The sequence below is a fragment of the Myotis daubentonii genome, chromosome 1 (genome assembly GCF_963259705.1).
Source record: "Myotis daubentonii chromosome 1, mMyoDau2.1, whole genome shotgun sequence".
NCBI classification, from domain to species: domain Eukaryota; kingdom Metazoa; phylum Chordata; class Mammalia; order Chiroptera; family Vespertilionidae; genus Myotis; species Myotis daubentonii.
The window spans coordinates 147,687,983-147,714,588 of NC_081840.1; the positions used below are offsets into that span (position 1 = coordinate 147,687,983).

General features: G+C 42.4%; 1 protein-coding gene across 1 annotated transcript; it reads left to right on the forward strand.

Annotated features, from left to right (window-relative positions):
* Positions 1-431: 431 nt before the first annotated feature.
* On the forward strand, positions 432-25,699 carry LOC132214642 (cytochrome P450 2U1). Its single transcript, XM_059661972.1, has 5 exons — positions 432-1,131; positions 17,222-17,857; positions 19,763-19,924; positions 22,560-22,727; positions 23,439-25,699. The coding sequence occupies exons 1-5, from the start codon at positions 645-647 to the stop codon at positions 23,615-23,617; spliced, it is 1,632 nt and encodes a 543-aa protein (XP_059517955.1). The 5' UTR covers positions 432-644; the 3' UTR covers positions 23,618-25,699.
* Positions 25,700-26,606: the final 907 nt, after the last annotated feature.

A 26,606-nucleotide genomic window follows, 5' to 3' on the forward strand; every position in this document is an offset into this window, starting at 1 on the left:
CCCCCCCCCCGCCCCCGCCCCCCAACCTCACTACCTATCTTTCTCGTAGCTTGGCCACCTACACCTACAAATTTAACACATTGCGTTTGCGTCATCGTCACCCTCCGGTCTCTGGGAAGAGGAAAGGGTCCTTTCGGACTGCAAATCCCGATCTGGATAAAGAGTAGCCCAGTCTTTTGGCTCCCAGGCCTGGGGCGGAAACTCCCTCTCCCAGCTCAGGGTGGAGCTGCGGGCGGAGGCCGAGTCACCTCTGGGGCCTGTGGTCCCCGCAGGATGTATACACTCCACATACAAACGAGTGACTTAAGGAGGCCCAGCAGCCAATCAGAGCGCAAGAACGCGCAGCCAGCATCTTTGTTTTCCGGAGCTGCCACAGCCGAGCCGGGCCCGAAGGAGGGGCGCTACGGCCAGGAGAGACCAAGCTTGCAGACTGCGCGCCCCCCCTCGTCCGCAGACGTCTCCTGCAGGGAGGCGGGGCGTCCCCTTTAGGAGGTGGGAGAGAGCCAGGGGCCGGCCAATCCCGGCGCCCTCCGCCGCTCCGCCCTCCCGGCTCTGGTTAAGGCCGCGGCTCCCAGCGGGCAGCGGCGAGGAGCGCGCTCTCCTTGGGGCTGCGGGGAGAACGCCAAGGCCGCCCTGCACTGGCCATGGCCGCCGCCACGCCGCCAGAGCCCCCCGAGGGCTCTCCCTGGCCCCTGAGTCTCCTGCCCGCGCCCCTGGGGCTGCTGAGGCTGGACCCCACCGGCGGCGCGCTGTTGCTGCTCGGCCTGGCCGCGCTGCTCGGGTGGAGCTGGGTGAGGCGGTGCCGGCCACCGGGCATCCCTCCCGGGCCCACGCCCTGGCCGGTGGTGGGCAACTTCGGCTTCGTGCTGCTGCCGCCCTTCCTCCGCGGGAGGAGCTGGGTCAGGTTCGGGAAGCGTATCCCAGACCTAGACCCCTCCACGCGGGCCGCGCAGGTGCTGCTGACCAATCTGGCCCGAGTCTATGGCAACATCTATAGCTTCTTCGTGGGCCCCTACCTGGTGGTCGTCCTCAATGACTTCCACAGCGTGCGCCAGGCGCTGGTGCAGCAGGCCGAGGCCTTCAGCGACCGTCCACGGATGCCGCTGGTCTCCCGAGTGACCAAGGAGAAGGGTGAGCTGGGCCCGGGAGCCTCAGGTGTCCGGGGACTAGTGAAGCCAGGAGGCTGCGGACCTGTGCCCCCCGCCAGCCGCAGGCACCCCGCCGCGGCACTCCTGCATCCCAGTCGCGGGCGGGCGGGCGGGGTGGGGGGCGGCAGTGCCTCCCTTTTCCGTAGCCTTTAAGATGCCACTCAACTGCAGCTGATGGATTACTCCTTCCTATTTCAAGATCAGGAGGAAGGGTAATGGGAGGGACGGGGCGGGGGGGGGGGGGGGGGGGTGTGACAACAAAGTGTGAAGCCTGGCCGCATCTCTCCAGGGGAATTCTCTCCTTCCCAGAACCAAGCCTCACTCTTCAGGCCCTGTCCTGGGGAAACAACTTGGATCCTTTTCACCTTCTGAGTTTTGCGTGCAAGAGTTTAAGAATAGAAAGTCCAGAAAAACACTTTAGGAGCCTATTGGCAAACTTAATACACTGAGTTTGTAGGCACTGTGATTCCTGCCTACAGGAGTCTAGCTTGGGCAATTTTTCCAGGGTAGGAAACGAAACACATTGTTTCAATAAAATATCACATTTACTCTTCCTCTAACTCCACCCATCCACCTATTTATTTATTTATTTCCCTGGTTATTTATTGCCCTTCATCAGTCTTCCCCTCCCTTTGTCCTATTGGCTAACACAGGTCCCAGACTTTTTTTTCTGAGTCACTCCTTTATAGATATTAAATGTTTCCTCAGGGAGGCTTTTTTTCCTCACTGCTTCTCCAAAAATTAAGCTCCCTTTTTAGAACAATTTCATTGTACAAGTATTTTTCCTTTACTGCACTTACCAAAATTGAGGCTACATAATTTTGTGACCTGGGGCCAGGCTGTGGGTCTCACCACTAGACTGACATCCAGGAGGACAGGGTAAGTCCTATGTGCCTGGCACACAGTAAATGCTCAGTAAGTATTTATTAAGGAAGTGAACTGCTACTTACTGTCTCTGGAATGAGGCATAACGAGACCTAGGTATTTTAGAATCTGAGGAAGCCAGACTTTTGCATCAGGATTCTAAATGCATAGTAGTAATCCTATCTAATAAAAGGCTAATATGCAAATAGACCAAACAGCTGAACAAACGGTCAGTATGATGTGCACTGACCACCAGGGGGCAGATGCTCAGCACCGAGCTGGGCTCACGGCTGGCGAGCACAGCAGCCATGGTGGGAGCCTCTCCTGCCTCCATGGCAGTGCTAAGGATGTCCAGGAGCAGGCCTAAGCCATCAGTCGGACATCCCCCGAGGGCTCAGGCTGGACTGAGAGACCCCTTCTCCGCCGCCCTTGGCCCCTCCCCCCAGTGCATTAATTTTGTGCACCAGGCCTCTAGTGGTGATCATAATATTCTAAATGTCTCACTGAAAAACTGAAGTCACAGTTCCTACCTCACCCTCTCCATGCCTTCACACAGGCTACTGCTTCTACCTGGAATTCTCTTCCAATCTCATAGCTGCCTGCTTTTAGTTTTTTTAGATTGTGATGAAATACACATTATATAAAATTTGCCAACGCAGTAATTTTAAATCTTACAGTTCGCTGCACCAACTAGCGGTGGGGTATCTGAAGCTGGCTCGTAACCTGAATTTTTTTGAGCTTGCAACTCAAAGCAAAAAATCGGCCGAGAGATGGCTTGTATCTAAAAAAAACTCGTTAATCAGGACACTCGTAAGTCAAGGCCCCACTGTACTCTTACATGTATGGAGCAATACGTCCACGAATTTTTTGTACCCTGCCTTTGTCACTCTTTAGCTGCAATACGTCCACGAATTTTTTTGTACCCTGCCTTTGTCACTCTTTAGCTGCATGAACTTAGACAAGTAGAAAATAGGCAAATACCAAAATTTCATTGAAAGAACATTGAATGAATTTTGTACCATCCATGTAATGGCCTTACTGGAAGATATCCAAGAAAGTAAGTAAAATAAGAACAATGGATAATCATTTTATTTTTTAATTTTTTAAATAACACATTGTTTAGCGTGCCACTGTGTAACTAGCGGCCTTAAAACTTAGTTCAAACAAGTCCTAAAGTGCTGTGGTGGCTGGGCTCAGCTTGTGCTTTCGTTCCACAGCCATCTGGGGCTTTCCTCTGCGGGGCCGTTGGCGCTGGTGTCACCCAGGAGCTCAGCTGGGGCTGTTGTGAAGCACCTTGGTCCTTTTAATGTGGCCTTTTCATATGGGTTGGGATTCTCGCAGCTGGGTTTCAAGTGGATGAAAGCAGATATTAAAAGTCACTTCTGCAGACTATAGGTTAAAAGCTCTTCCAGATGCAGGTAGAGGGGAGAGAGATTCCACTGTCCATGAGAAGAGTGGACAGGAGATAAGAGTTTGTGGCCATCTTTAATTCACAAGCACCTGTCATTGCTGATTATATATTTACTAGAGGCCCGGTGCACAAAATTTGTGCACTCGGGGGGGGGGGGGGGGAGGGTGCGTCCCTCAGACTGGCCTGCGCCCATTCACAGTCCAGTACCCCTTGGGGATATCCACCTGTTGACTTAGGCCCACTCCCTGGGGGATCAGGCTTAAGCTTGCAGTCAGACATCCTTCTGACAGCCAGGGAGCCTTAGGGGGATGTCCGACTAAAGGCTTAGGCCCCCAAGGGTCGGGCCTAAACTGTTAGTTGGACATTCTTAGTGCTGTCACGGAGGTGGGAGAAGCTCCTGCCACCATCACTGCACTGGCCAGCCATGAGCCAGCTTCTGGCTGAGTGGCACTACTCCTCGGTCTGACCTAAACCCTAGAGAGACCTAAACCCTAGAGATTAGTACTTCATTTTACAACTTTTTCTCGGTTTATAGGCAGCAGCAAACTCAGACCACACAGTCGGTGTGCAAGAAATGTTGCTTTCTTTATTGTTTAGTAACCAAACCTGGCTGCACATGCTGTGGGCAGGCGGCTTCAGAGGCTGCACATGGGCGCGGGCAGGCTGTTTCTGCGGCTGCACATGGGCACGGGCAGGCGGCTTCTGGGGGGTCCGGGGTTGCCGCCTGGCCTGCTCCCGGGCCCTCCCGCCCTCCGATGGCCATGGCGATCGCTGGGCGCAGGCCAGCCGGCAACCCTGGCCCCCGTGGGGTCCGGGGTTTCGGCCTGACCTGTGCCTGGCCCTCCGCCCTCCTATCGCAGGGGCAGGCCCTCCCGCCCTCCAATCGCCATGGCAATCGCTCCACGCAGGCCACCCGGCAACCCCAACCAGCTTTCTGATGGCGATCACCGGCTGAAGGCGGCCTTTGCCCACCCCCCAGCTCTTGCCTGCCGCCTGGGTTGCCGATCACCATTCTTCAGTCCTTCCCCTTTTGCCTCCCAGCATTGCGGCTACATATGCAAATTAACCGCCATCTTTGTTGGTGGTTAACCGCCATCTTGGCTGGCAGTTAATTTGCATATCGCCCTGATTAGCCAATGGGAAGGGTAACGGACGTACGGCTCATTACCATGTTTCTCTTTTATTAGATAGGATAGAAAATCCTTACTGTACACAAGAAATGGTTGATAGTGTTTGCCTTTATATAAGGGAATAGAGTTTGGGGGGAACTTGCCTCTTTGCTTGTGTTCTTTGAATTTTACTATGTATTACCAATTGAAAAACTCCCCTTTTAAGCCTTCTTTCACCAGTGGCACTGCAAAAACCACCACTGTTTAACAGTTTTTCATTTTTAAATAGCTTAAGGTATAGAAATGAGCTGGTGCAGGATGTCAAATCTGTTAAAAAACAACAACAAAAAACACCACAAATCTAGATGGTGGACTGCCTAGAGGAGTGATGGTGAACCTTTTGAGCTCGGCATGTCAGCATTTTGAAAAACCCTAACTTAACTCTGGTGCCGTGTCATATATAGCAATTTTTTGATATTTGCAACCATAGTAAAACAAAGATTTGTATTTTTGATATTTATTTTATATATTTAAATGCCATTTAACAAAGAAAAATCAACCAAAAAATGAGTTCGTGTGTCACCTCTGACACGCGTGTCATAGGTTCGCCATCACTGGCCTAGAGATTCTGAGACCGCAGTAAAATGCTCAAAATCTCTGGGTTTGGATTTAGAAGTGGGTTCAAATCCTGCCTTTGTCACTCTCTAGCTGCATGAACTTAGGCAAGCTTCTTAAATTTTTATGTAAACCAGGAATAATGGTATTTCACCCTCAAAGTTGTAATTATAATGCCACTTCCTGATTGTGTGGTGTCAAAATATATGCCCTCAATCATTATGTCTCCTCTGCTCAAAACTGCAGAAGGTCTTTATTATCAGCTCAAATTCAGACTATCTTGGTGATTAGTCTTATAGCTGTACCAAACTGGTCACAGGTCATCCAGAGTCTCAGCAGACATTCTTGTTTCGTAGCCTCATTCTTTACCATCCCTGGAGCATAGCACACCCACTCCCAAGTAACCAAATGTGAATGGAGTGCTTGGTGCATCTGCGCGCACAGCCGGGCCCACCGTGCGGCCAAACCCCTTGTTGAGTCTCCTTCATCAGACCAGGATCCTCGCCTAGTGATTTCTCTTAACCGTCTTTGTTTCCCCACCCTCATACAGTATCTTTCATGAAATGGGCATCTGATGACTGAAATTGTGTTTCCAATGTGTCTTTTTGCTGATGAGCCACTAAGCAGACCCTCAATAAATAATTACTCGGTTGAAAAAATATATATTTGTTCACGTCCCTGCTTTTAATTCTTTAGGTATATACCCAAAAGTGGAATTGCCTGATCATAGTTTAAATCTGTTTAATTTTTTGAGTAGGTGCCATAATGGCTTTCCATAGTGGTTGCACCATTTTACATTCCCATCAGCAATGACAGGTTCAATTTCTCCACATCCTCAACAACACTTGTTATTTTGTTTTTCCATATCTGCTGAAATGTCACCTCTTTGAGAAACTGGTCCCTGAGATACTTCTCTACTGTCAGATAGAGGTGCTCTATTCTTTTCTCCATGATGGTATGTATCACTTTCATTCTAACCCCTACCCCACCCCCTACCAGTCACTTGACCTCTTGTCAGTTCCTACTGCATATGTGTGTTCTACATCCACCCACTGCTTTCCATCTTCATTGTTAGCATCCTCATCCAAACTGCCATCATTTCTTCCCTGATACTCAGAAGCCTCATAACTAGCCTGCTTGCTTCTGCATCACTCTTTTATCTCTATATCAGCCAAAGGGATTTCTTGTTAAAAATCATGTATTTAACCATGTCACTTCCCAGCTGAAACCAATTGCCTCCAGCTCCCTACCTGACCTACTGTGCCCTGAAGAATCTGGCCCCTGCCTGCCTTTCTGATTTTATCTCCTCCCACTCTCCTTTTATTTGTATATTTCAACCTGCTCTAAGCACACCAAGCTGATTCCTGCCAAGGTTGTGACTGCCTCAGGCCACTGGGTTTGTCTTGGGCCCAGAATAACTTTGCACTTGACTGACTCCTTGTCATCTCTCAGACCAAATGTTGCCTTTTAGTCCTATTTTAGACACTATCCAGTGCCACAACTTATTTTATCACATGCTTACTTCACTTGATAAACACTTGGAAAGTATTTAGCCTATCACCAAGTCTATCTACTACTGGAATGTGAGCTCTGTGAGGACAAAGATTTTGTTCATCTTCATAACCAGTGTCCCCACTAATTGGCACAGAGGAAGTAATCAAGAAATGAATGCATGCATACAAGCATTTGTTGATGCACTTACCACATCATAGTTTTTGTGTTGCATGTCTGTCTTTTCCTCTAGATTTTTAAAGGTAGGAATTAGATTTTCTTCTTTGAGGTCCTTTTTGGTGGCTATACAGTTTGGTCAAGAATTTATAATGAGTCAGTTTCTAAGTATTAGCTGGACCACAGATTTTATGAGATCCCTCTTTACTTAAGAAGCACTGCGAGCCTCGGGAAACTTGGTGCTTCAGCATCTCAACTAAAGCACCCATTCCTCTAAGACAGGGTGGGGAACATCCAGCCAGAGGGCTGTGCAAGGCCCCGGAAATCATTTGTTCTGACCCTGCCCAGGCATTAGGGGTGAGTTAGTTAAAGGTTTGACCAAATATAGCAGGCTAATTTTTAAGTTGATAATTTTATATGGCCTGTGAATGATGTTATAAATATCCAAATGGCCCTGGGCAGAAAAAAGCTTCCCCACCCCTGCGCTAAGAGACAGGATGTGTTAGGCAATGCTGCTCTTATTCTGGTGGATGTGGAAGAATTGAGAAAAATTTCTGTAGCTGGTGAAGGTGATTGACTATAAAAAGTAGAGGAAGAACCATATGTTGCAAAGAAAATGCTTGTGGACTTAACTTGGAATAGAGAACAGATCATCTGGATAGGAAAATTTAGACAGTTGAGGTTTTTTTTATTGGAACTTTTTCAAGAGTGTAGAATGAAAGGAGAGAATGTCAGTTTATTTCAAGATGCTTATCAAAGAATGAAAGAGCAGATGAGTTCTGAGTAGACCTCACAGGTCAGGAAATGGACAGCATGACCCACATGAAAAAGCGAGGCCACTGAAGCTAAAAGGCTGAGCGGCTCAGCTGAGCAGACTTGAGGAGCACCCATGCTAACTTTGGCTAAAGGTTTCCAATGGCAAAATGTGAAACTGTTCAGATACAACATGTGCAGACTTTTAGGGGAAAGAAATGATATTATTAATTAGGGGCCAATAACATTATTAAATATTTATCACAAGATATTTAAAAATACTTTTGCTGCTAAAGACTAGCAGACAGGGAATGTTTCATAAACTGTGATATGCATAGAGAGGCTGGAAATAGTTAACACATTGCCAAAACAATCTAGAATGTGGGAAGGTTTCTTATTATATTTGAGTTTTTCAAAATATCATACTTAGATTGGTGCTCTTTTTTAAGCCCATAAGCTAGACAGGCCATTAGATGTACTACATCAGCTATACCCATCACACTCATTAATTCATATGATTTTTTTCCTGAGCAGGAATAGAAAATAAAATTACAAACTCAGAAGCAAGGCTACCAAAGAAGTGATTTACTCTAAGTGTGGCCCATTTCTTCTAAAAGGTTTTTGCACTCTATTTTTATTATAAATTATTTCAAATGGAAGATTCAGAGAACAATATAAACTCATTTATCTACCACTCAGATTTGCTTCAGATTCATAAACAGTATATAACTTTATTTGGTATGTATTTTTAAAACTTATGTATCATATATTTACAGTATTTTACTTCTAGCTTTTGTTATTTACTTATTTCCCTGTTGATAGAAATTAGATCATTTCTAATTTTGAGACACTGTTAGAGACTTGGAGCAAGAATCTAGGCCCGTGGTCGGCAAACTGCGGCTCTTTGGCCCCTTGAGTGTGGCTCTTCCACAAAATACCGCGTGTGGGCGCACGTACAGTGTGATTGAAACTTCGTGGCCCATGTTCAGAAGTCGGTTTTCGGCCTGGGCGAGTCTATTTTGAAGAAGAACTGTTGATATTCGGCTCTGTTGACTAATGAGTTTGCCGACGTCGGCAAACTCATTAGTCAACAGAGCCAAATATCAACAGTACAACGATTGAAATTTCTTTTGAGAGCCAAATTTTTTAAACTTAAACTGTATAGGTAGGTACATTGTTATTAACTTAATTAGGGTACTCCTAAGGCTTAGGAAGAGCCACACTCAAGGGGCCAAAAAGCCGCATGTGGCTCGCGAGCCGCAGTTTGCCGACCACGGGTCTAGGCAAATGCCAAAGCCATACAAATGGAAGGCGAAGAAAATTATGAAGAAGTTTAAAAGTACAGGATAGATTGTCAGTATTAACTACCATGAAGGGAAAGAAGATGCAAAATGAAGTTAAGAACTGAAGATAGAAATGAAAGTTCATCTGGGGAATTTGAAAATGAGTGAGAAAAACAAGATAACTTGAATCTTATCGTAAATGCAGTAGAATAGTTATTATAATAGTTATGTAAGAGAGCATGAATTCCTACTAAGAGGAACACTTCTATGACCCTGTGGACTTCTATAATCAGTGGACAATAAAAGTGGATAAAAAAGCTGTGGGACATTTACACAATGGAATACTTCTCAGCTGTAAAAAAGGAAATCTGATCCTTATGCCAACATGGATGGACCTGGAGAGCATTATGCTAAGTGAAATAAGTCAGTTAAGGACAAGTACCATATGATTTCACTCATATATGGAATCAAATGAACAAAATGAACTAACAAGCAAAGTAGTGACAGACTCATAGACAGAGAGCAGGCTGACACCTGTTGGGAGCAGGGCTGGATAGGAAGGTCGTGGAGGGATTGAGCAAAAAAGAAAACAGGAGAAAGTACTCATGGACATGGACAATTAGTATGGTGATTGCTGCAAGGAAGTGGAGGAGGTTTAGAGGGGATACTAGTAAATGATGATGGACGGAAACTTAACTTGGGTGGTGAACACACAATAGATGATGTGTTGTGGAATTGTGCACCTGAAGTCTGTATAATTTTGTCAGTGTCACCCCAATAGATTCAATAAAAGGGGAAAAATTTAAAAAATATGTCCTCCTGCAAAGTTCTTAAGTGTGGTACAGTATTCCTTTGTGAAGATGTTTTATAGTCAGTTTAGCCTGACCTTTATTTGGTTTGAGGTGGATTTTTGTTTCAACTATAGAATCTATTCCTTTGACAAGAGCACCCCCTTTGTCTGAGGAACTCTGTCCCTACCATTCTTTTGTAGACATTAACTTTGGCTGGGCCAAATGATGCCATATCTTTATAAGAACTCTCTTCCCTGGTCACAATGACTAGTTGAGGGGTAGACCCCTGATCAAAGATGGACTGATCAGAATATCTCACTTCTTTGTAACACTGGCTACTTTGTGAGCTGGGCACAGAACTCAAGAATTCATAACTAGAGATCTATCCTCACATGGTTTGGGGGTAAGAATTTATACTTGTGGCATAGTTTGGAAACCTCAAGCCACAAAATGAAAGTAAGGTGTCCCAAATTGCTTATCACTATGGCATACTTGATTGAAGCATTTAAATCCTTTCCCAGCATTTTTGAGGTTGGAGCTGGAGAATAGAGGGCTTTTCTCTCTGGTGGTGAAAATGGGAGAATAGACATCTTAAGATAGCTAATATTCCTGTAAAAGCTGGTCTGCAGTAGGAAAGAAGTCAGTCAGACAGGAGGAAGTGAAAATGGTGCAGGAAGAAAAAGTGCTGTGACATTCAGTGTTTCATGAGGTGGTGACACTCGGCCCTTCCTGTTTTTTGGTTCCACATCCTAATTGACCTTTTTGCCAAACTAGCTTGAGGGTATGTTTTTTTGTCATTCCCAACCAATAGATTCATGACCACTATTGCTTTTCGTGGCTAATAATGGAGATGATAAGATATGCCAGAATCTCTTCAAAATACTTCTAAGACCCTAAGTTATTCTAGCTCCACATCATGGGTATTTTGTAAAGTTGGAACCCCAAGGCCATTAATTCTGTCAATGTCTCTCATCTCTGGCATTTTTGGGCACTGTCACTTTGGTCACTTCTGTCTTGCACCTCATTCCTGTTAGCTCACCATCAAAAACTCTTCTTGAAACACTTCTTTGACACTGCTAAAGTTATTTATTTTTCTAAGAGGTGCCTTCATGCACATCCTTATTAACACATGAAATATCAGCTCAGATGAGCTTTCTTCTGAGAAGCACTGCCTTCTCTTAGCTGATATGGTGTTCCATCCTCTGTCTACATTACTACGTCGATATACCTAAAATAGACAACATTTAGTACAAGATGCAACTTCAATACAGCCCAACATATAACAGTATATTAGGATTGTTGGTTTACCCAGTTCCTCACAGGACTGTAAGCATCTTGAGAACAGGGACTGTATCTTCTAAATCTTTGTTCTCTTAGTAGCAAGCATGCAGGGCCTCATTTATTCAGGAGATTCTAAATAAATACTGGGAAAACTGATAGAAAAGGGGTATTTTGCTGGATAAAGTATTTCTGAAATACAGGTGTGTAATTTAAAAGATGGTGAGTACAGACTGAGGACCTAACGAAGGAAGAATAAAATTCCTTGAGTAAGAGAACAAAGCAGACATCTCATATGTAATATCTTAAATGATGAGATGGTAGTTAGAATTAATATCACATCCTGAAGTGGAGTGAGACCATATTTTTGCAAGAAAAGGAAAGGAGGCTCAACAATACTTAGTAAATGCTGACTGCAGCAAAAGACTTGGCCCTGGTTAAAGACAGGAAGAGTGACTAAGCTGGGTTTGTCTAGGAAGTAGTTTATGGAACTTTACTAAACAAAGGCAGAGTTCTGTTTTGGGGAATAATTGAAACATTTCCATTCCTCTTGGTCTTGACAAATACAAAGTAAAAGAAAAGATTATAGTAAGAAAATGCCTGAAAAAAGGAAAGCTGATGTATTTTTGACAAAAATATACCTTGTCAGACTTAATTATTAAGAATAAGGAAGGCAGAGGACCAACATGGGGGCATGTAGGACCTGATAGAGGGTGAGAGTGTGTGTGAGAGCATGTGAGAGATGGTGTGGGTGTGAGTGTGGAGGGAGAGATGGTGTGGGTGTGAGTGTGGAGGGAGAGATGGTGTGGGTGTGAGTGTGGAGGGAGAGATGGTGTGGGTGTGAGTGTGGAGGGAGAGATGGTGTGGGTGTGAGTGTGGAGGGAGAGATGGTGTGGGTGTGAGTGTGGAGGGAGAGATGGTGTGGGTGTGAGTGTGGAGGGAGAGATGGTGTGGGTGTGAGTGTGGAGGGAGAGATGGTGTGGGTGTGAGTGTGGAGGGAGAGATGGTGTGGGCGTGAGTGTGGAGGGCATCTTTCAGTCAGTGCAGGACCTCCGGGCGGTTCGGGCGCTCCTGGTGGAGGAGCTGCTAGGCCTCATGCAGATTGGTCGGGCGCTTTTCTCCCATTGAGAGTGGAGTGCTTGACATTTTGGAGGATTCTCGGGGTTCTCCTTGGAAGGAGGCTGTGGGGAACAGCCGAGGCCCAGCACTCTGATGCCAGTCAGGCATGCAGGGCCCAGTGCTGAGACCGGACCCCCCCCAGCATGGGCCTGACGCCATGACCTGGCGAGCCTGAACCAGTGCCCTGGACAACCGCCCTGCCACGTTGACAGGGCATGCCATGCTGGCTGGGTTTAACAAGATATAATAATTTTAAGTTTGAATGTTCCTAGAAATATTGTCTAAATTTGAATGTTCCTAGAAATGTATTTCTAGGAACATTCAAATATATAATTTATTTATATATTTGGTATATATATATATACCTAATAACTTATACACAGAGCTATAGATATAAATAAATATTTACTAGCTATGATATATGTAATAAAAATTATAGAACAGCAAAAAGAAATTGACAAACACACCATTATAGCAGGATATCTTAACATACATATTTGAATAGTTGAGAAATCAGGTAGATAAAAATTTGGTAAGTATACTGAAGATTTGATTTCAGCAGTTATCAAGCCTTCTCTTTTGGACATATAGAGAACCCTATCCCCAACAATAACTTGAACACAAATTCCTCTTAACTATCTGGAAGTTTTATTAAAATTGATCACATACCAGGCTAAAAAGCAAGCTCATCATTGTCAAAAATCAGTATGAGACAAACTGAGCTAGGTGGTAAAAGAGAATAATAGAAAAAAATTTAAACTTAAACTGTAATGAAAATTTATGCTATGCATACAGTTCTTACGAACTATAGCTAATGTGGTACCCAAAGGCCAAGTGCAGATCCTTAACTCATTTTTTAGGATAAAGGTCTGAAATGTAATGAGTTAGAAGACCAACTTTTTACATCCAAAAAAGAACAAAAGAATAAACTCAAAGAAAAAAAGAGAAACATGTCAAATTTTAAACAAATTGTTTCAAAGAGGGAGAACACACCCTGGGTCATTTTAGGAGGCCAGTATATCCATACAAGCACATTATAAAAAATAAAATTTATAGGTATAATCATTTATGAAGATGAATTAAAAAAATTAGAAAACCAAGTCCAACTTGTATACATATATGTATAACCTATGGACACAGACAATAGGGTGCTGAAGGCTGGGCTGTGTGTGTGTGGGGGGGGGGCTAGAGGGGGTCAATGGAAAAAAGGGACATATGTAATTCAACAATAAAGAATTATTTTTTAGAAAAATTAAGAAAACCAAGTCCAACGATGTTTTGAAAAAGCATAAAACATCATAACTGAAGTTGGATTTATTCTTGGACTGCAAGCAAGTCCAATGATCAAAAAGACAGTCAAACCTCAGAGGGAAGGTAGGGGAGGGTGGGGGTAAGGGGGAAAGATCAACCAAAGGACTTGTATGCATGCATACACGCCTAACCAATGGAAACAGATAACAGGGTGATGAGGGCATGAGTGGGGGGAGTATGGGGGGGGGCAATAGGGGGATAAGGACACATATGTAATACCTTAATCAATAAAGAATAAAAAGTCAATGTTCAAATTAATCTATAAATTAAATCCAATCAAAGTCCCAAAGGCACTTAAAAAAAACAAACAAAAAACTTGACCAGATGATTAAAGTTTTATGAAAGAGTAAAGAGTCAAAGATAATGAAAAACAATTTTTAAAAATAACAAGGTGGTGGCAGGAGAGAGGGGAACTTCTCCCCATTAGATATTAGATTAATTATAAAATTTCTATATACCTTATTATAAAATAACAGTTGTTATTTTTACTGTGCTACATCCCAGTTCCTGGCACATAGTAGGCATTCAGAAATATCTGTTAAGTGAATGAAGCATGCCTTTGAAGGTAGCAGAAATAAAGTAGATTAAAAGTGGGAAACGGAGAAACCAAGATGGCGGCATAGGTAAACACCGGAGATTGCTGCCTCGCACAACCACTTCAAAAATACAACTAAAAGACGGAACGGACACCATCCAGAACCACAGGAAGGCTGGCTGAGTGGAAATTCTACAACTAGAAGGAAAGAGAAAAGCATACCGAGACTCAGAGGAGGTGCGGTGTGGAAGTAAAATACAAAGGTGCGGAGGTGCATGTGGAGAGTGCTGGCGGCTGAGGACACGATTGTCTTTTTCAATCGGGAGGGAGTCTCAGGCTCTGAGCTCCAGTTCCGGGCGAGTCTCTGGGGACCCAGACCCACGTGGGAGAGGCGGGACTGTCTGGCATCGGTCGGAACTCGAGGGCAGCTTTCTCTCAGAGGCGCTCGCAGCGATTGCCGGGGCCTTTGAGGGCAGGACTGAGAGCAGCCATACTGCTCACTCCACCCACCCTGTTGATCCCCTGGGACCCTGCCCCGCCCAAGCAGTGCATGGAGGCTTTTGCATATGAAAGGCCCAGCCCTTTGTAATCTGAAAATTACTTAACAAACTGCAGCTGGCCCAAGGCCCCACAGCAACTTCCATTGCTTTACAGCTGGCTCCTGCTGGGTAGCCTCAGGCAGAGGCTAGATTAGCACCTCCTTAGATCCAAGAGCCAGTGTACCCAGTGGTCAGAGTGGGACCATCCACATTACAACTCCTCAGATCCACAAGGGACACACTCAGGGGACAGACTCAGTGAGCACCAAAGCCCCACTGAAGCAGGTCTTGCCCCCATAAGGGTGTCTTCAGCGCAGAAGTTCTCCCACCGTAGACACAGATGATTCTCACAGCCAGTTGGCCTGGAGGTCAATTCCTCCGAGTGTTACCTACAACAATTAAGGCTTAACTACAACAAGACTGTGCACAAAGCCCACAAGGGGGTACACAAAGAGTGTCTACCTCAGGTAATTGGGGAGGCTGAGCCACTGGGCCCTATAGGACACTTAGCACAGAAAGCCACTCTATCGACACAGTGAAGCATAAAAAATGCCGAGACAAAGAAACAGGACACAAATGACAGAAATGGAGGAAAGCAAACTACTGGATATAGAGTTCAAAACCACACTTTTAAGGTTTTTCAAGAATTTTCTAGAAACCGCCAATAAACTTAATGAGACCCTCAAGAAATCTAGTGAGACCCTCGATGTTGTGATAAAGGACCAACTCGAAATTAAGCATACACTGACTGAAATAAAGAATATTATACAGACTCCCAATGGCAGACCAGAGGATTGCAAGAATCAAGTCAAAGATTTGAAATATGAAGAAGCAAAAAATACCCAACCAGAAAAGCAAAATGAAAAAAGAATCCAAAAATACAAAGATAGTGTAAGGAGCCTCTGGGACAGCTTCAAGGGTACCAATATCCGAATTATAGGGGTGCCAGAAGAAGAGAGAGAGCAAGATATTGAAAACCTATTTGAAGAAATAATGACAGAAAACTTCCCCTACCTGGTGAAAGAAATAGACTTCCAAGTCCAGGAAGCGCATAGAACCCCAAACAAAAGTAATCCAAAGAGGACCACACCAAGACACATCATAATTAAAATGCCAAGAGCAAAAGACAAAGAGAGAATCTTAAAAGCAGCAAGAGAAAGACAGTCAATTACCTACAAGGGAGTACCCATACGACTGTCAGCTGATTTCTCAACAGAAACTTTGCAGGCCAGAAGGGAGTGGCAAGAAATATTCAAAGTGATGAAATACCAAGAACCTACAACCAAGATTACTTTATCCAGCAAAGCTATCATTCAAAATTGAAGGTCAGATAAAGAGCTTCACAGATAAGGAAAAGCTAAAGGGGTTCATCACCACTAAACCAGTATTATATGAAATGCTGAAAGGTATCTTTTAAGAAGAGGAAGAAGAAAAAGGTAAAGATACAAATTATGAGCAACAAATATGCATCTATCAACAAGTGAATCTAAAAATCAAGTGAATAAATAATCTGATGATCAGAATAAACTGGTGATTATAATAGAATCAGGGGCATAGAAAGGGAGTGGACTGACTATTCTTGGGGGGGGGGCGGGAAGGGGTGTGGGGGATGCGGGAAGAGACTGGACAAAAATCGTGCACCTATGAATGAGGACAGTGTTGGGGGGAGTGAGGGAGGAGGATGGGAGGGGAACCGGGTGCAGGGGAGCTATGGGGGGGGGGGGGAAGAGGAACAACTGTAATAATCTGAACAATAAAGATTTAATTTAAAAAAAAAGTGGGAAAGGAAGAGAACTGGCTGAAACAAAACACACCATGGAAGGTAGGAGGATGAAAAAAATGACAAGAAACAAGGAATATCTGAGAGCAATTCTGTTGGCTCTGGTGGTGGAAGATGTGTAACATAAGTGAAGTCAAGTAAAATATAGTTGTGGATGACCTTGAATTCAGATGTTTTTAAATTAGGGCAGTTGCCAACAACAGATATTTTAGATTACCTGCCAGTTACTTCAAACTATGATAGCCAGTGTTCTAATACAGTTGTGCTATTGATTTATTCAGCTCCTATTTAACGAGCTCCTCCTTTATACCCAGCACTATACCCAAAGCTGGGATTTTAATGGTGAGCACAATCAGATATCCTCCCTCCCCTCATCTGCAGTCTACTACCATGCTAATCCTTCTGTTCAGAATGTTTAGAAAAGGGTGTATCCAGCATAAAATATTTTCAAAGCCTGGATTCACTCTTATGAAAATAAGATTTTAAAATTTACACTAACTCTAGAAATTGAAATTCACGGCTTTTCACTTTACCTGGAGTTAGACAGGGGTGGGCAAACTTTTTGACTCGAGGGCCACAATGGGTTCTTAAACTGGACCGGAGGGCTGGAACAAAAGCATGGATGGAGTGTTTGTGTGAACTAATATAAATTCAAAGTAAACATCATTACATAAAAGGGTAAGGTCTTTTTTTTTTTTTTTTTAGTTTTATTCATTTCAAACGGGCCGGATCCAGCCCGCGGGCTGTAGTTTGCCCACGGCTGAGTTAGAATCTATAATGATAAGCTGTATAGCAATTTTTTTCCTAATCAAATTGCACATGGTTTTTGTTATTAGAAACATATACTATCTTGATAACTACATTTTGCTAATCTTTTGTCTTGGCTGGTAATCTTTATATGTATATGAACTTTGCACAAGTGACTTGAGAAATACAGAATATATTCCTGGCATGGCCTGGTGAGTATTATCAAGTATTGCTATCTCTCAATGTCTTTTCTCGTTTTTCCTTTTGCAGGGGTTGTATTTGCACGTTATGGTCCAGTCTGGAGACAACAGAGGAAGTTCTCTCATTCAACTCTTCGTCATTTTGGCTTAGGAAAGCTTAGCTTGGAGCCCAAGATTATTGAGGAGTTCAAATATGTGAAGGAGGAAATGCAAAAACATGGAGGAGACCCCTTTGATCCTTTCCCCATTGTCCACAATGCCATCTCCAATATCATTTGCCTCATGTGCTTTGGCCGGCGCTTTGATTACACCAATAGTGAGTTTAGGAAAATGCTTAATTTTGTATCACGAGGATTAGAAGTCTGTCTGAACAGCCAGCTCCTACTGGTCAACATATGTTCCTGGCTTTATTACCTTCCCTTTGGACCATTTAAGGAATTCAGAGTAATTGAAAATGATATTCTCAATTTCCTTAGAAGAATCATCAAAGAACATCGAGAGTCTCTGGACGTTGAGAACCCTCGGGACTACATAGACATGTACCTTCTCCACGTGGATGAAGAGAAGAAAAATAATAGCAATAGTAGTTTTAATGACGATTACTTACTTTATATCATCAGTGATCTCTTCGTTGCGGGGACTGATACCACGAGTAACTCTTTGCTTTGGTGCCTTCTGTATATGTCACTGAACCCTGACGTACAAGGTAATTAATAGGTGTTTCCTTTATTCATGGAAAAATTAGGTTATGTAAATTCGGATCAGCAACTTTGGTGATCCTGTGGCTCCTAGCACTAAGCGGTGAAGAGGTATTAGAGGTGAAACTCCACGTTTCTAGACCGCATCATGCTTGCTTGCCCCTGCTTTAAATCTCCACAGGTCTGATTCTGTGTGGAAACTGTGATGAAGATAGAACTTCAGAGAGGAATAACAATTTAGAGCCGATGGGAATCATAATGATCATCCAAACCCATTCATCTTGTTTTTAAAATGGAGAACAGAGGCCCAGAGAAGTTATGTGACTTTCACAGGCTCACACAGCTAGTTCCACTACATCAATAGCAACAGGCAGTGAATGCCAGGGGCAGTTCATAGTGGAAGAACACAGGGGAAGAGAGTGTATTAGTTCTCTGTTGTTCCTTTAACAAATAACTATATACTTAGCAACTTAAAACAACACGAGTTTGTTATCTTCTAGTTCTGCACATTAGAAGTCTGACACATGTCTCACTGGGCTAAAATCAAGAGACTGACAGGGCTGCATTCCTTCTTGGAGGCTCTAGTGGAGAATCCATTTCTAGGTTCCTTGGCTCATGGCCCTCTTTCTCCATCCTCAAAGCCAGAAATATTGCATCTCTCTGACCACTCATCTGTAGTCCCATTTCCTTCTGACTCCAAATTCAACTGGGAAAAGCTCTCCAATTAAAAACCCATGTAATTAGATTGGGCATTCCCAGAAAATCCAGGATAATCTCCCCACTGCAGGATCCTTAGTTTAATCACATCTGAAGTCTCTTTTGCCAGGCGAGGCAGAATGTTCACAAGTTTCAGGGGATTAGCTTATGGACATCTTTGAGGATTTTTTGTGTTTTTTTTTCTGCCTACCACAGACAGGATTGTGCCTACCTGTATTAGTTAATCTATTGCTGAGTAATACATTATCCCAAGATTTAGCATCTTAAAATATTATCTCACAAAGTTTCTGAGGATCAGGAATCCAGGAGTGGCTTAGCCTGGATGGTCTGGCTTAAGATTTCTCATGATGTAGTCAAATCTGGCTGGGGTTGCAGTCATCTATAAACTTGACTGGGAATGAAGGACCCAATTCCAAGATGGCTCATTCACTTGACTATTGGTTGCAGGTCTTACCACTTAGACCTTCCCATAGGGCTGCTTGACTTGACCCTAGAGAGAGTGAATGGCCAAGACAGGAGCCATAGTGTCTTTTATAACCTAAGTTCAGAACTGACATGTCAACCCCTCCTTTACTCTGTTGGTCACTTAGACCAACTTAGTACAAAGTGGGAGGGGACTGCGTAAGAATGTGTAAACCAAGCTTTGGCTGGTATGGCTCAGTTAGTTGGGCATTGTCCCATGCACCAAAAGGCTGCTGGTTTGATTCCAGGTCAGGGTACAAGCCCAGGTTGCGGGCTCCATCCTCAGTAGGGGATGTGCCAGAGGTAGCCAATAGATGTTTCGCTCTAACATCTATGTTTCTCTCTCTAAAAATCAATGTTAAAAAAGTGAATGTGTAAACCAAGAGGCACGGAGATCACTAGGAGCTTTGATGGGCTACCATATATTGTCACATATACCAGTAAAAGCTTAGATAGTCCAGTGTTCACATGAGAGAATGATTCAGAGTACTCCTGAATACAGAGTGCTTGCTCCTTCGCCCCTCTATCTGTTCTGATATCCTTCAGAGTCACAGAGTGTACAGGGCTAGCTGGCTCCACTTGGAATATCTGATCAGTGCTTCACTTCACTCAGGCGGAGTCAGGCCTGTACTGCCACATTGCCGGTTGTGTGTACAAGGTGATGGTAAGTGGCGTAGGAGGGAAGTCTCAACTTACTAGTGACTGGTCTTCTGGTTTATTCTCTTTTTGTATAGAAAAGGTCCACGAGGAAATTGAAAGGGTCATTGGTGCTGACCGAGTCCCTTCCTTCACTGACAAGGCCCAGATGCCCTACACAGAAGCCACCATCATGGAGGTGCAGAGGCTGACCATGGTAGTGCCGCTTTCCATTCCACATATGACCTCGGAGGAAACAGGCAAGTCTAGAACTTCCACCTTTGAATGGGAAGCCCCGCCCAGGGAGTTGAGGTGAGGGTATGGTGACTGTCACCTACCTTGGTCCTCCCAATGGTTTGGCACTGTATCATGGACAGTCAAATGTCCAGGGGATGCTTCAGCAGACAGTTGTCCAGTATTTGTTGTACTGGCATTCTACACAGCTTGTTTTGTAAATGGCTTGCTCTTCAGAGCACAGATGCCCACAATGGTCACAAACAAATTAAGCTGCCTGCCATATGCAGTGGCTGCCTGGACAGAAGAAACTCTAGCATTGACAAAGGCACCCACCTCTCCATCCTCTTCTTAGGGGTCAGAAGAGCTAGTCTAAATATGGAATTAAGGGTTTTAACACCACCTTTTTTACCGGTTACGAGTATACTTGTGTTTCCACTCACATGAAGTAATTTTAAGGTCTGAAAGCAATGTATAATTTTAAAAGAGCACTCTGGACTGTTTTCGTAGTTATGTTTGTTTAGGCTCAGATTATAAGAGGTGGGAGATACAAGCCAATTCACTGCTCGGCACTTATTTCAGCCATGCCTAGTTTTCCTCCTTGCTATGCGTGTCTTTTCCTCAACTCACCAGTTATGATGAGAAATACATCAAACTCTTTCCATCCATCTTTTATTATGGCAAAAGGTTTAAAAAAGACTTGTCATGGCAGAGAAGAATGTTAGAGTGAATGATGTGCAGACATCGCGTCTGATTGGCCGAGTGACTTTGGTAGTCAGCTGGAAGATAGTACCTTGTCAGAAGAGAGTAATGAGTTTAACATTAGACCATCATGAAGGCAAAAGAAACGTGATAGTATCCAACAGTGAAAGAGATTCTGAAGAAGAATGGGCAGAAAAAGACATTTTACCTGGAGCATTATACAAATATTTCAGGCATTACTGTTCAATCTGAAGACCCATAAAGTATAAGTGAAGTAACCAATTTATTTTTGATAAGAATTTTTTTCAATCTCATTACTTCTCAAACCAATTTATACATTAGCACATGGAAAAATACCACAAAAATATCTGCTAAAACTTCACCATAGATGGACGTTACTTATATGAATATAAAGAAGTTTCTTGGTTTAATTATATTGATGGGACAAACAAAGAAGCCAGAATGAAAAGATTACTGTTCAACCGATCCTTTACTTGAATCACCCATAGTTCCAAAAACTATGTTTATAGAAAGAGGTTCGAGTAAATACTTACATCCTTTCGTCTGAATGATAATTCACAAACAACATGTAACATAGACCGTCTTCACGGATCACTTTATCTCGAAATGTAAATCTTTATATGTACCCAAACAGCAGTTATCACTCAATGAAACAACGATTCCATGGAGAGGACGCATCAGATTCAAGACGTATTATCCGGCAAAAATAATAAAATGTGGAATTTTAGTAAGGATGCTTTGTGAAAGTGAGAGTGGCTATATTTGCAACTTCAAGATATATATGGGTGAAGGCAAAAAATACAACAGATTATATTATCTGTCTTATGGCCTTTTCTTGGTTCTTGGCATCAAATTTACCAAGATAATTACTAAAATAGCATGTCTACAGCCGAACTATTATTGAAGAACAAAACACTGGTTTGTGGAACAATGAGGGAGAGCCATGGGTTGCCAAAACTACTAAAAGTAGCTGGCCACACGAGCAAGTTCTGGCTCCAAATAGCTGGCCAGCAAGGTGTTAACTTGGAATTATCCTACTTCAGTTGTTACAGTTCTGCAAGTGAAGCATAAATATTAAAGAGTTAGAAGAGCCCTATTGATTCTAAGGATACCTGTTTCAACCTCTCACAGTGAAATGTGTCCTTTTGATTATGCCCTTGAGATACAGGGTGGGGAAAAAGTAGGTTTACAGTTGTTCATATGAAAAATAATACAACAATTAATAAACAATAACACAGGAATACATTGTGTTTCACGAACTCCAACTGTAAACCTGGCTTTTGCCCACCCTGTATAGGCACTCAGATTCCCTCGTAACAAGGAATTCACCTCCTGGGAGACAGCTCATGATGTAGCGGGCTTAAATTAGTCATGAGACTGTTGTAGGAGGCAATCACTTATAAACGGCATTAGATCATTTAACAGTTTCTTTGGTACAAATTAAATTCACTGCGTGTGCAGTATCTTTTGGGCATCACTTAAAATGCACATGGATTTTTTAGCCGATTAAGAGGCAATGCTGACTTCCCTGTACATCCCTTTACCTTAGTTACCTTTCTCATCATATTACTGTGTGGACATAAAAGACTGTAAATATAAAGTTTTATACAAGTATTAGGAATTTCTATTCTTTGGGAAAGTTTACCTGGTATGCCCTGTGATTTCTATGTGTTTTCTTTTCATTTTAATGTTGTTATGGTTTGATCTAATGCATTAATTCAACATCAGTTGAAACAACTCTTAAGCTGGATCCTGGGGTGGTATGGAGAAAGGGATGCCAATTAGTAAGGTCTCGCCCCTGCCTGCAAGTACCTCAAGGTTTATTCTCAGCAAATTAAGAGCTCGATATGTCACTAGGTATTTTTTAGATAGCGATGTTTACAGAACTATTAGTAAAAAGCATGCTGAATGACACTGGTTTTTGTTTGTTTGTTTTAGTGCTCCAAGGGTATACTATTCCTAAAGGCACAGTGATAGTACCCAACTTGTGGGCAGTGCACAGAGATCCAGCCATTTGGGAGAAACCTGATGATTTCAACCCTAATCGATTTCTGGATGATCAAGGACAACTTATTAAAAGAGAAACATTTATTCCTTTTGGGATAGGTCAGTTAAACTTTATTTTCTTAATGGCATAATTAAAAATGAAGTAGAACCAAAAGAATATTTTATTATTTCATAGTACTGTTTTAAAAATGTTTCTTTCCGGGGAAGGTTATATAAAAGATAAATCATGTAGATAATACATCTCTGCTATGTTCATTTCAGATTTTAAAAACAAAAGGAAAGCAGTTTGGTTTTAAATCTTTAAATATGCCTAGGAATCTTCATCTCTGAACTGCTCTGGTGATGGTTTGAGTGCCAGGGAACTGCTGGAGTTCAGAGCAGCTTCAGACTGGCTGATGGCTGGTGGGTGAGAGGGGTTCTCTATTCTCAGCAGCCGCCCCTTTAGGTTCCTAGAGAAGGAATACTCCGGAGAGTCGTAATCTGATTTATTTTCTCCTTAATCATCCAGGTAAGAGCACAGGAAAGAAACAAGTAGGTACAGAAGCAGGAGGAGACAAGAATCAGATCTGTCTCTAGTTCCTGTCTAGGATGAAGATAGATTTTTATGAGTAGGGGTTAAAATGTGAGCTTCACATATAAAAATTCTAATCAGCATTACTGTGGGAGGTCATGTGGTATATGTGGCAGTTTTATTTTAAAACTCTATATCTGTATTTAAGACAATTTAGATATTGCATATAAATGTGTCCTTTTAGAGACAGAAAAAGGGGTGGTATTATAATGCTTAATTTTTTCCTGCTTTTATTTTAGGGAAGCGGGTGTGTATGGGAGAGCAGCTGGCAAAGATGGAACTATTCCTGACGTTTGTGAGCCTGATGCAGAGTTTCACATTCGCTTTACCTAAGGATTCTCAGAAGCCCCTTCTGACGGGGAAATACGGTCTAACTTTAGCCCCGCATCCATTTAATATAATCATTTCAAAGAGATAAAGAACATCTCTGAAAGGAGACGGTGAACAGGATGTAAATACATGTCTTTCTAAACACATTCTTCTTTCTACACTTGACAGCGGATCCAGCAACTTAGTGGATCCAGGGTAGGCTCAGGGTGGAGACTGAAAAGAGGGTAGAACATGTGGAAGCTTTCATCTCGGGGCTCCGCAGCAGGATACTTCAGCCTTTTGAGTAACGCCTGTCTGTGATTTAGGCAATGGGACTAGAGGACTGGACTGGGAAGAGGAGATTTGGATTTTATTCCCAGTGGCTTCTACCAGTGAGCATTTCTTCTCATCTCAGTGCCTTAGTCATTTCATGTGGTAACAAAACTTGCCTTCTCTCTCTCAGCACTAACGAAGGTCAAATGCCCTGTATCTTTCCTAGCATCACCAAAACACTGTTAAGTTCTGAAGAACACCTTTAGGAATTTGAAAGTGGAGCTCAGACTTGAATACTTTGTCAGAAAAGGATGTGAGTTTAGGCTGAGTTAGAGCTTTTCTTGCCACAGATCTTATGCCAGTTGGGGGGTGGGGTGGGGTGGGGTGGGGGTTGTTCTTGTTAATCTTTTTATGATTTTAGTTTTTACTTTTTGTAGACATGGGAGGAAGTGGACCCTGGTCCAGTAATGTTGAGGAAAGGTCATAGTCTGAATTTATATGTCTACCTTCCATTTCAACTACATAACAGTCAGACTAGCTGAAGACGTGGCTTCATGGCAGAATTCCTTCCTGCTGAGTTTACTTGCAAAGATATAGCTCTACCTTTTGACTTGAGTCCTAAATAGTGAGCTTGGGAATTCTGATACTAGGATTCCGGTTGTAGTGAATTCTTTCCTATTCTCCCTGCCACCAGGCCTAATGTATCTCATCCTTAAATACCATCAAAGACAGTAAGAAATTCTTATTCGTATTAAAATAACTAAATTGTTTCTTAATAAAGAAAGCCCCTCAAGAAGAGCAGTTCTCAAGAAAGGTAACGGTCTCTTTCAGGGGGTGTTTGGAAATGTATGGGTGTATTTTTGGTTATCACAACGATGGGGGTGCTACTGGCCTTTTGCTGCCTTAAGGCCCGGATGCCAAAGGTCTGAGCAATTCTGTACAAGAACTGTCCTGCCCAGTATGCCAGTATTGCTCCCAGTGAGAACACAGTCCAAAGAATGGCGAGCCTTTTCCTTTATTTATCCATAGTATTCCTTCCTTACGTAGAAGTAATCATGATAATAATATAAACAACTCTATTTTTTAGCTTTTCCTTCTGCTGGTACCATATTCAATGCTTTACTTGTAGGCATACATAATCCTTACAGATTATTAAGAGGATGCCATTTTGTAGCCGATAAAGCCAAAGCGTAGATGTTTAGGTACCTAGTGAAAAGGTTCATTTCAAATTTACCAGTCTTTGTGCCAGTCTCTCTAAACCACTTCTCTGTACTGCCGCCACTTGATCCCTAGCAATTTACCCCTCTGCATTTTCAATATGGACAAATGAAACACAGGCTAATCTTTAGGTGCCTTGAGGATTTTTTCTTAATTAAAAAAGAAAACACAACTAATAAATGAAGTGCCCAGGAACAAACTGTAAGTAGATGGAGAGGCTGTGGTATGGATTTTAGATAAGATACATGTGTGGATTAAAGTGCACCTTGAGCAGGACAGTTTGTTCCTGATCTGGAATTTTTTAGGCTTTTGAATTGCACTATTAATTTGGGATTAACAAGTTTATTACTCCTTAATTTTATACATGCTTAATTTCAACTTTCCTAACAAAACAGTTCATAGCTTACTTGAGGGGAAAAAGTGTTTTATGTGTGAGTATGTTGAAATCAGATGTTTATTAAACTCTTAAATATAATATCTCACAGTGTAGCACTTTAAAAACAGCTTTATATGGCTAGTCACCAAAAAGGCAATTAATGCTTTCCTTGCACATGTTGACATTTTATGATTTTATACTTTATGATTTGTTGAAATGTAAAAACTGTAGTACTTTGTTTTATAAATTTGCCTAATATCTAATTTTTAGTCTTCATCTTTAGCATAATTTTTATGCTTTTATTAAACATTTTAGTTTCGCTTTGATAGTCTCATGTGTTTTTTTTGTTTGTTTGTTTCTTGTTTTATTTTAACTGCTAAACCAAATTCTGTTTTACCAGATGTCAAGTTAGGAAATGGAGAGGGAGTAAACCTCCAAAAAGAAAGCGATAGACACAGTATTATATAAGCATTTAGACAGTTGGGTAATACACTTACTCTCACAACTGTATCACAGCCCAAGTTTCTTATTTGCCAAGTTGAAGTCCAGCATTATTTAAGGAAAGGATGAACCTAAACAAGCTCTTGTGGCAAAGTATATTTTAAATTTATTTTTTAAAATTAATTTTTTAATTACAGTTGATATACAATATTATACTGGTTTCAGATATACAACATAGTGCCTAGTCATTTATATACCTTATGATGTGGTCACTCCGATAAGTCGAGTACCCGTCTGACACTACATATAGTTACAGTACTGACTCTATTCCCTAAGCTGTACTTTACATCCCTGTGACTGTTTTTATAAGTGACAATTTGTACTTCTTAAACCCTTTTACCTTTTTCACTCATCGCCCCAACCCCTCTCCCATCTGGTGACTATCAATTTATCTTTATCCATGAGTTAGTTTCTGTTTTGTTTATTTTGCTTTTTAGATTTCATATGTAAAATTGTATGGTATTAGTCTTTCTTTGTCTGACCTATTTCAGTCAGCATAATATCCTTTAGGTCCATCCATGTAGTTGCAAATGGCAAGATTTCATTCTTTTTTATAGTTGAGTGATACTCCATTCTATTTATGTTCTACATTTTCTTTATCTACTCATCTATTGATGGACACTTAAGTTGCCTCCAGATCTTGGCCACTGTAAATAACACTGCAATAAACATAGGAGTGTATGTATCTTTTTGAATTTGTGTTGTGGATTTCTTCAGATAAATATCCGGA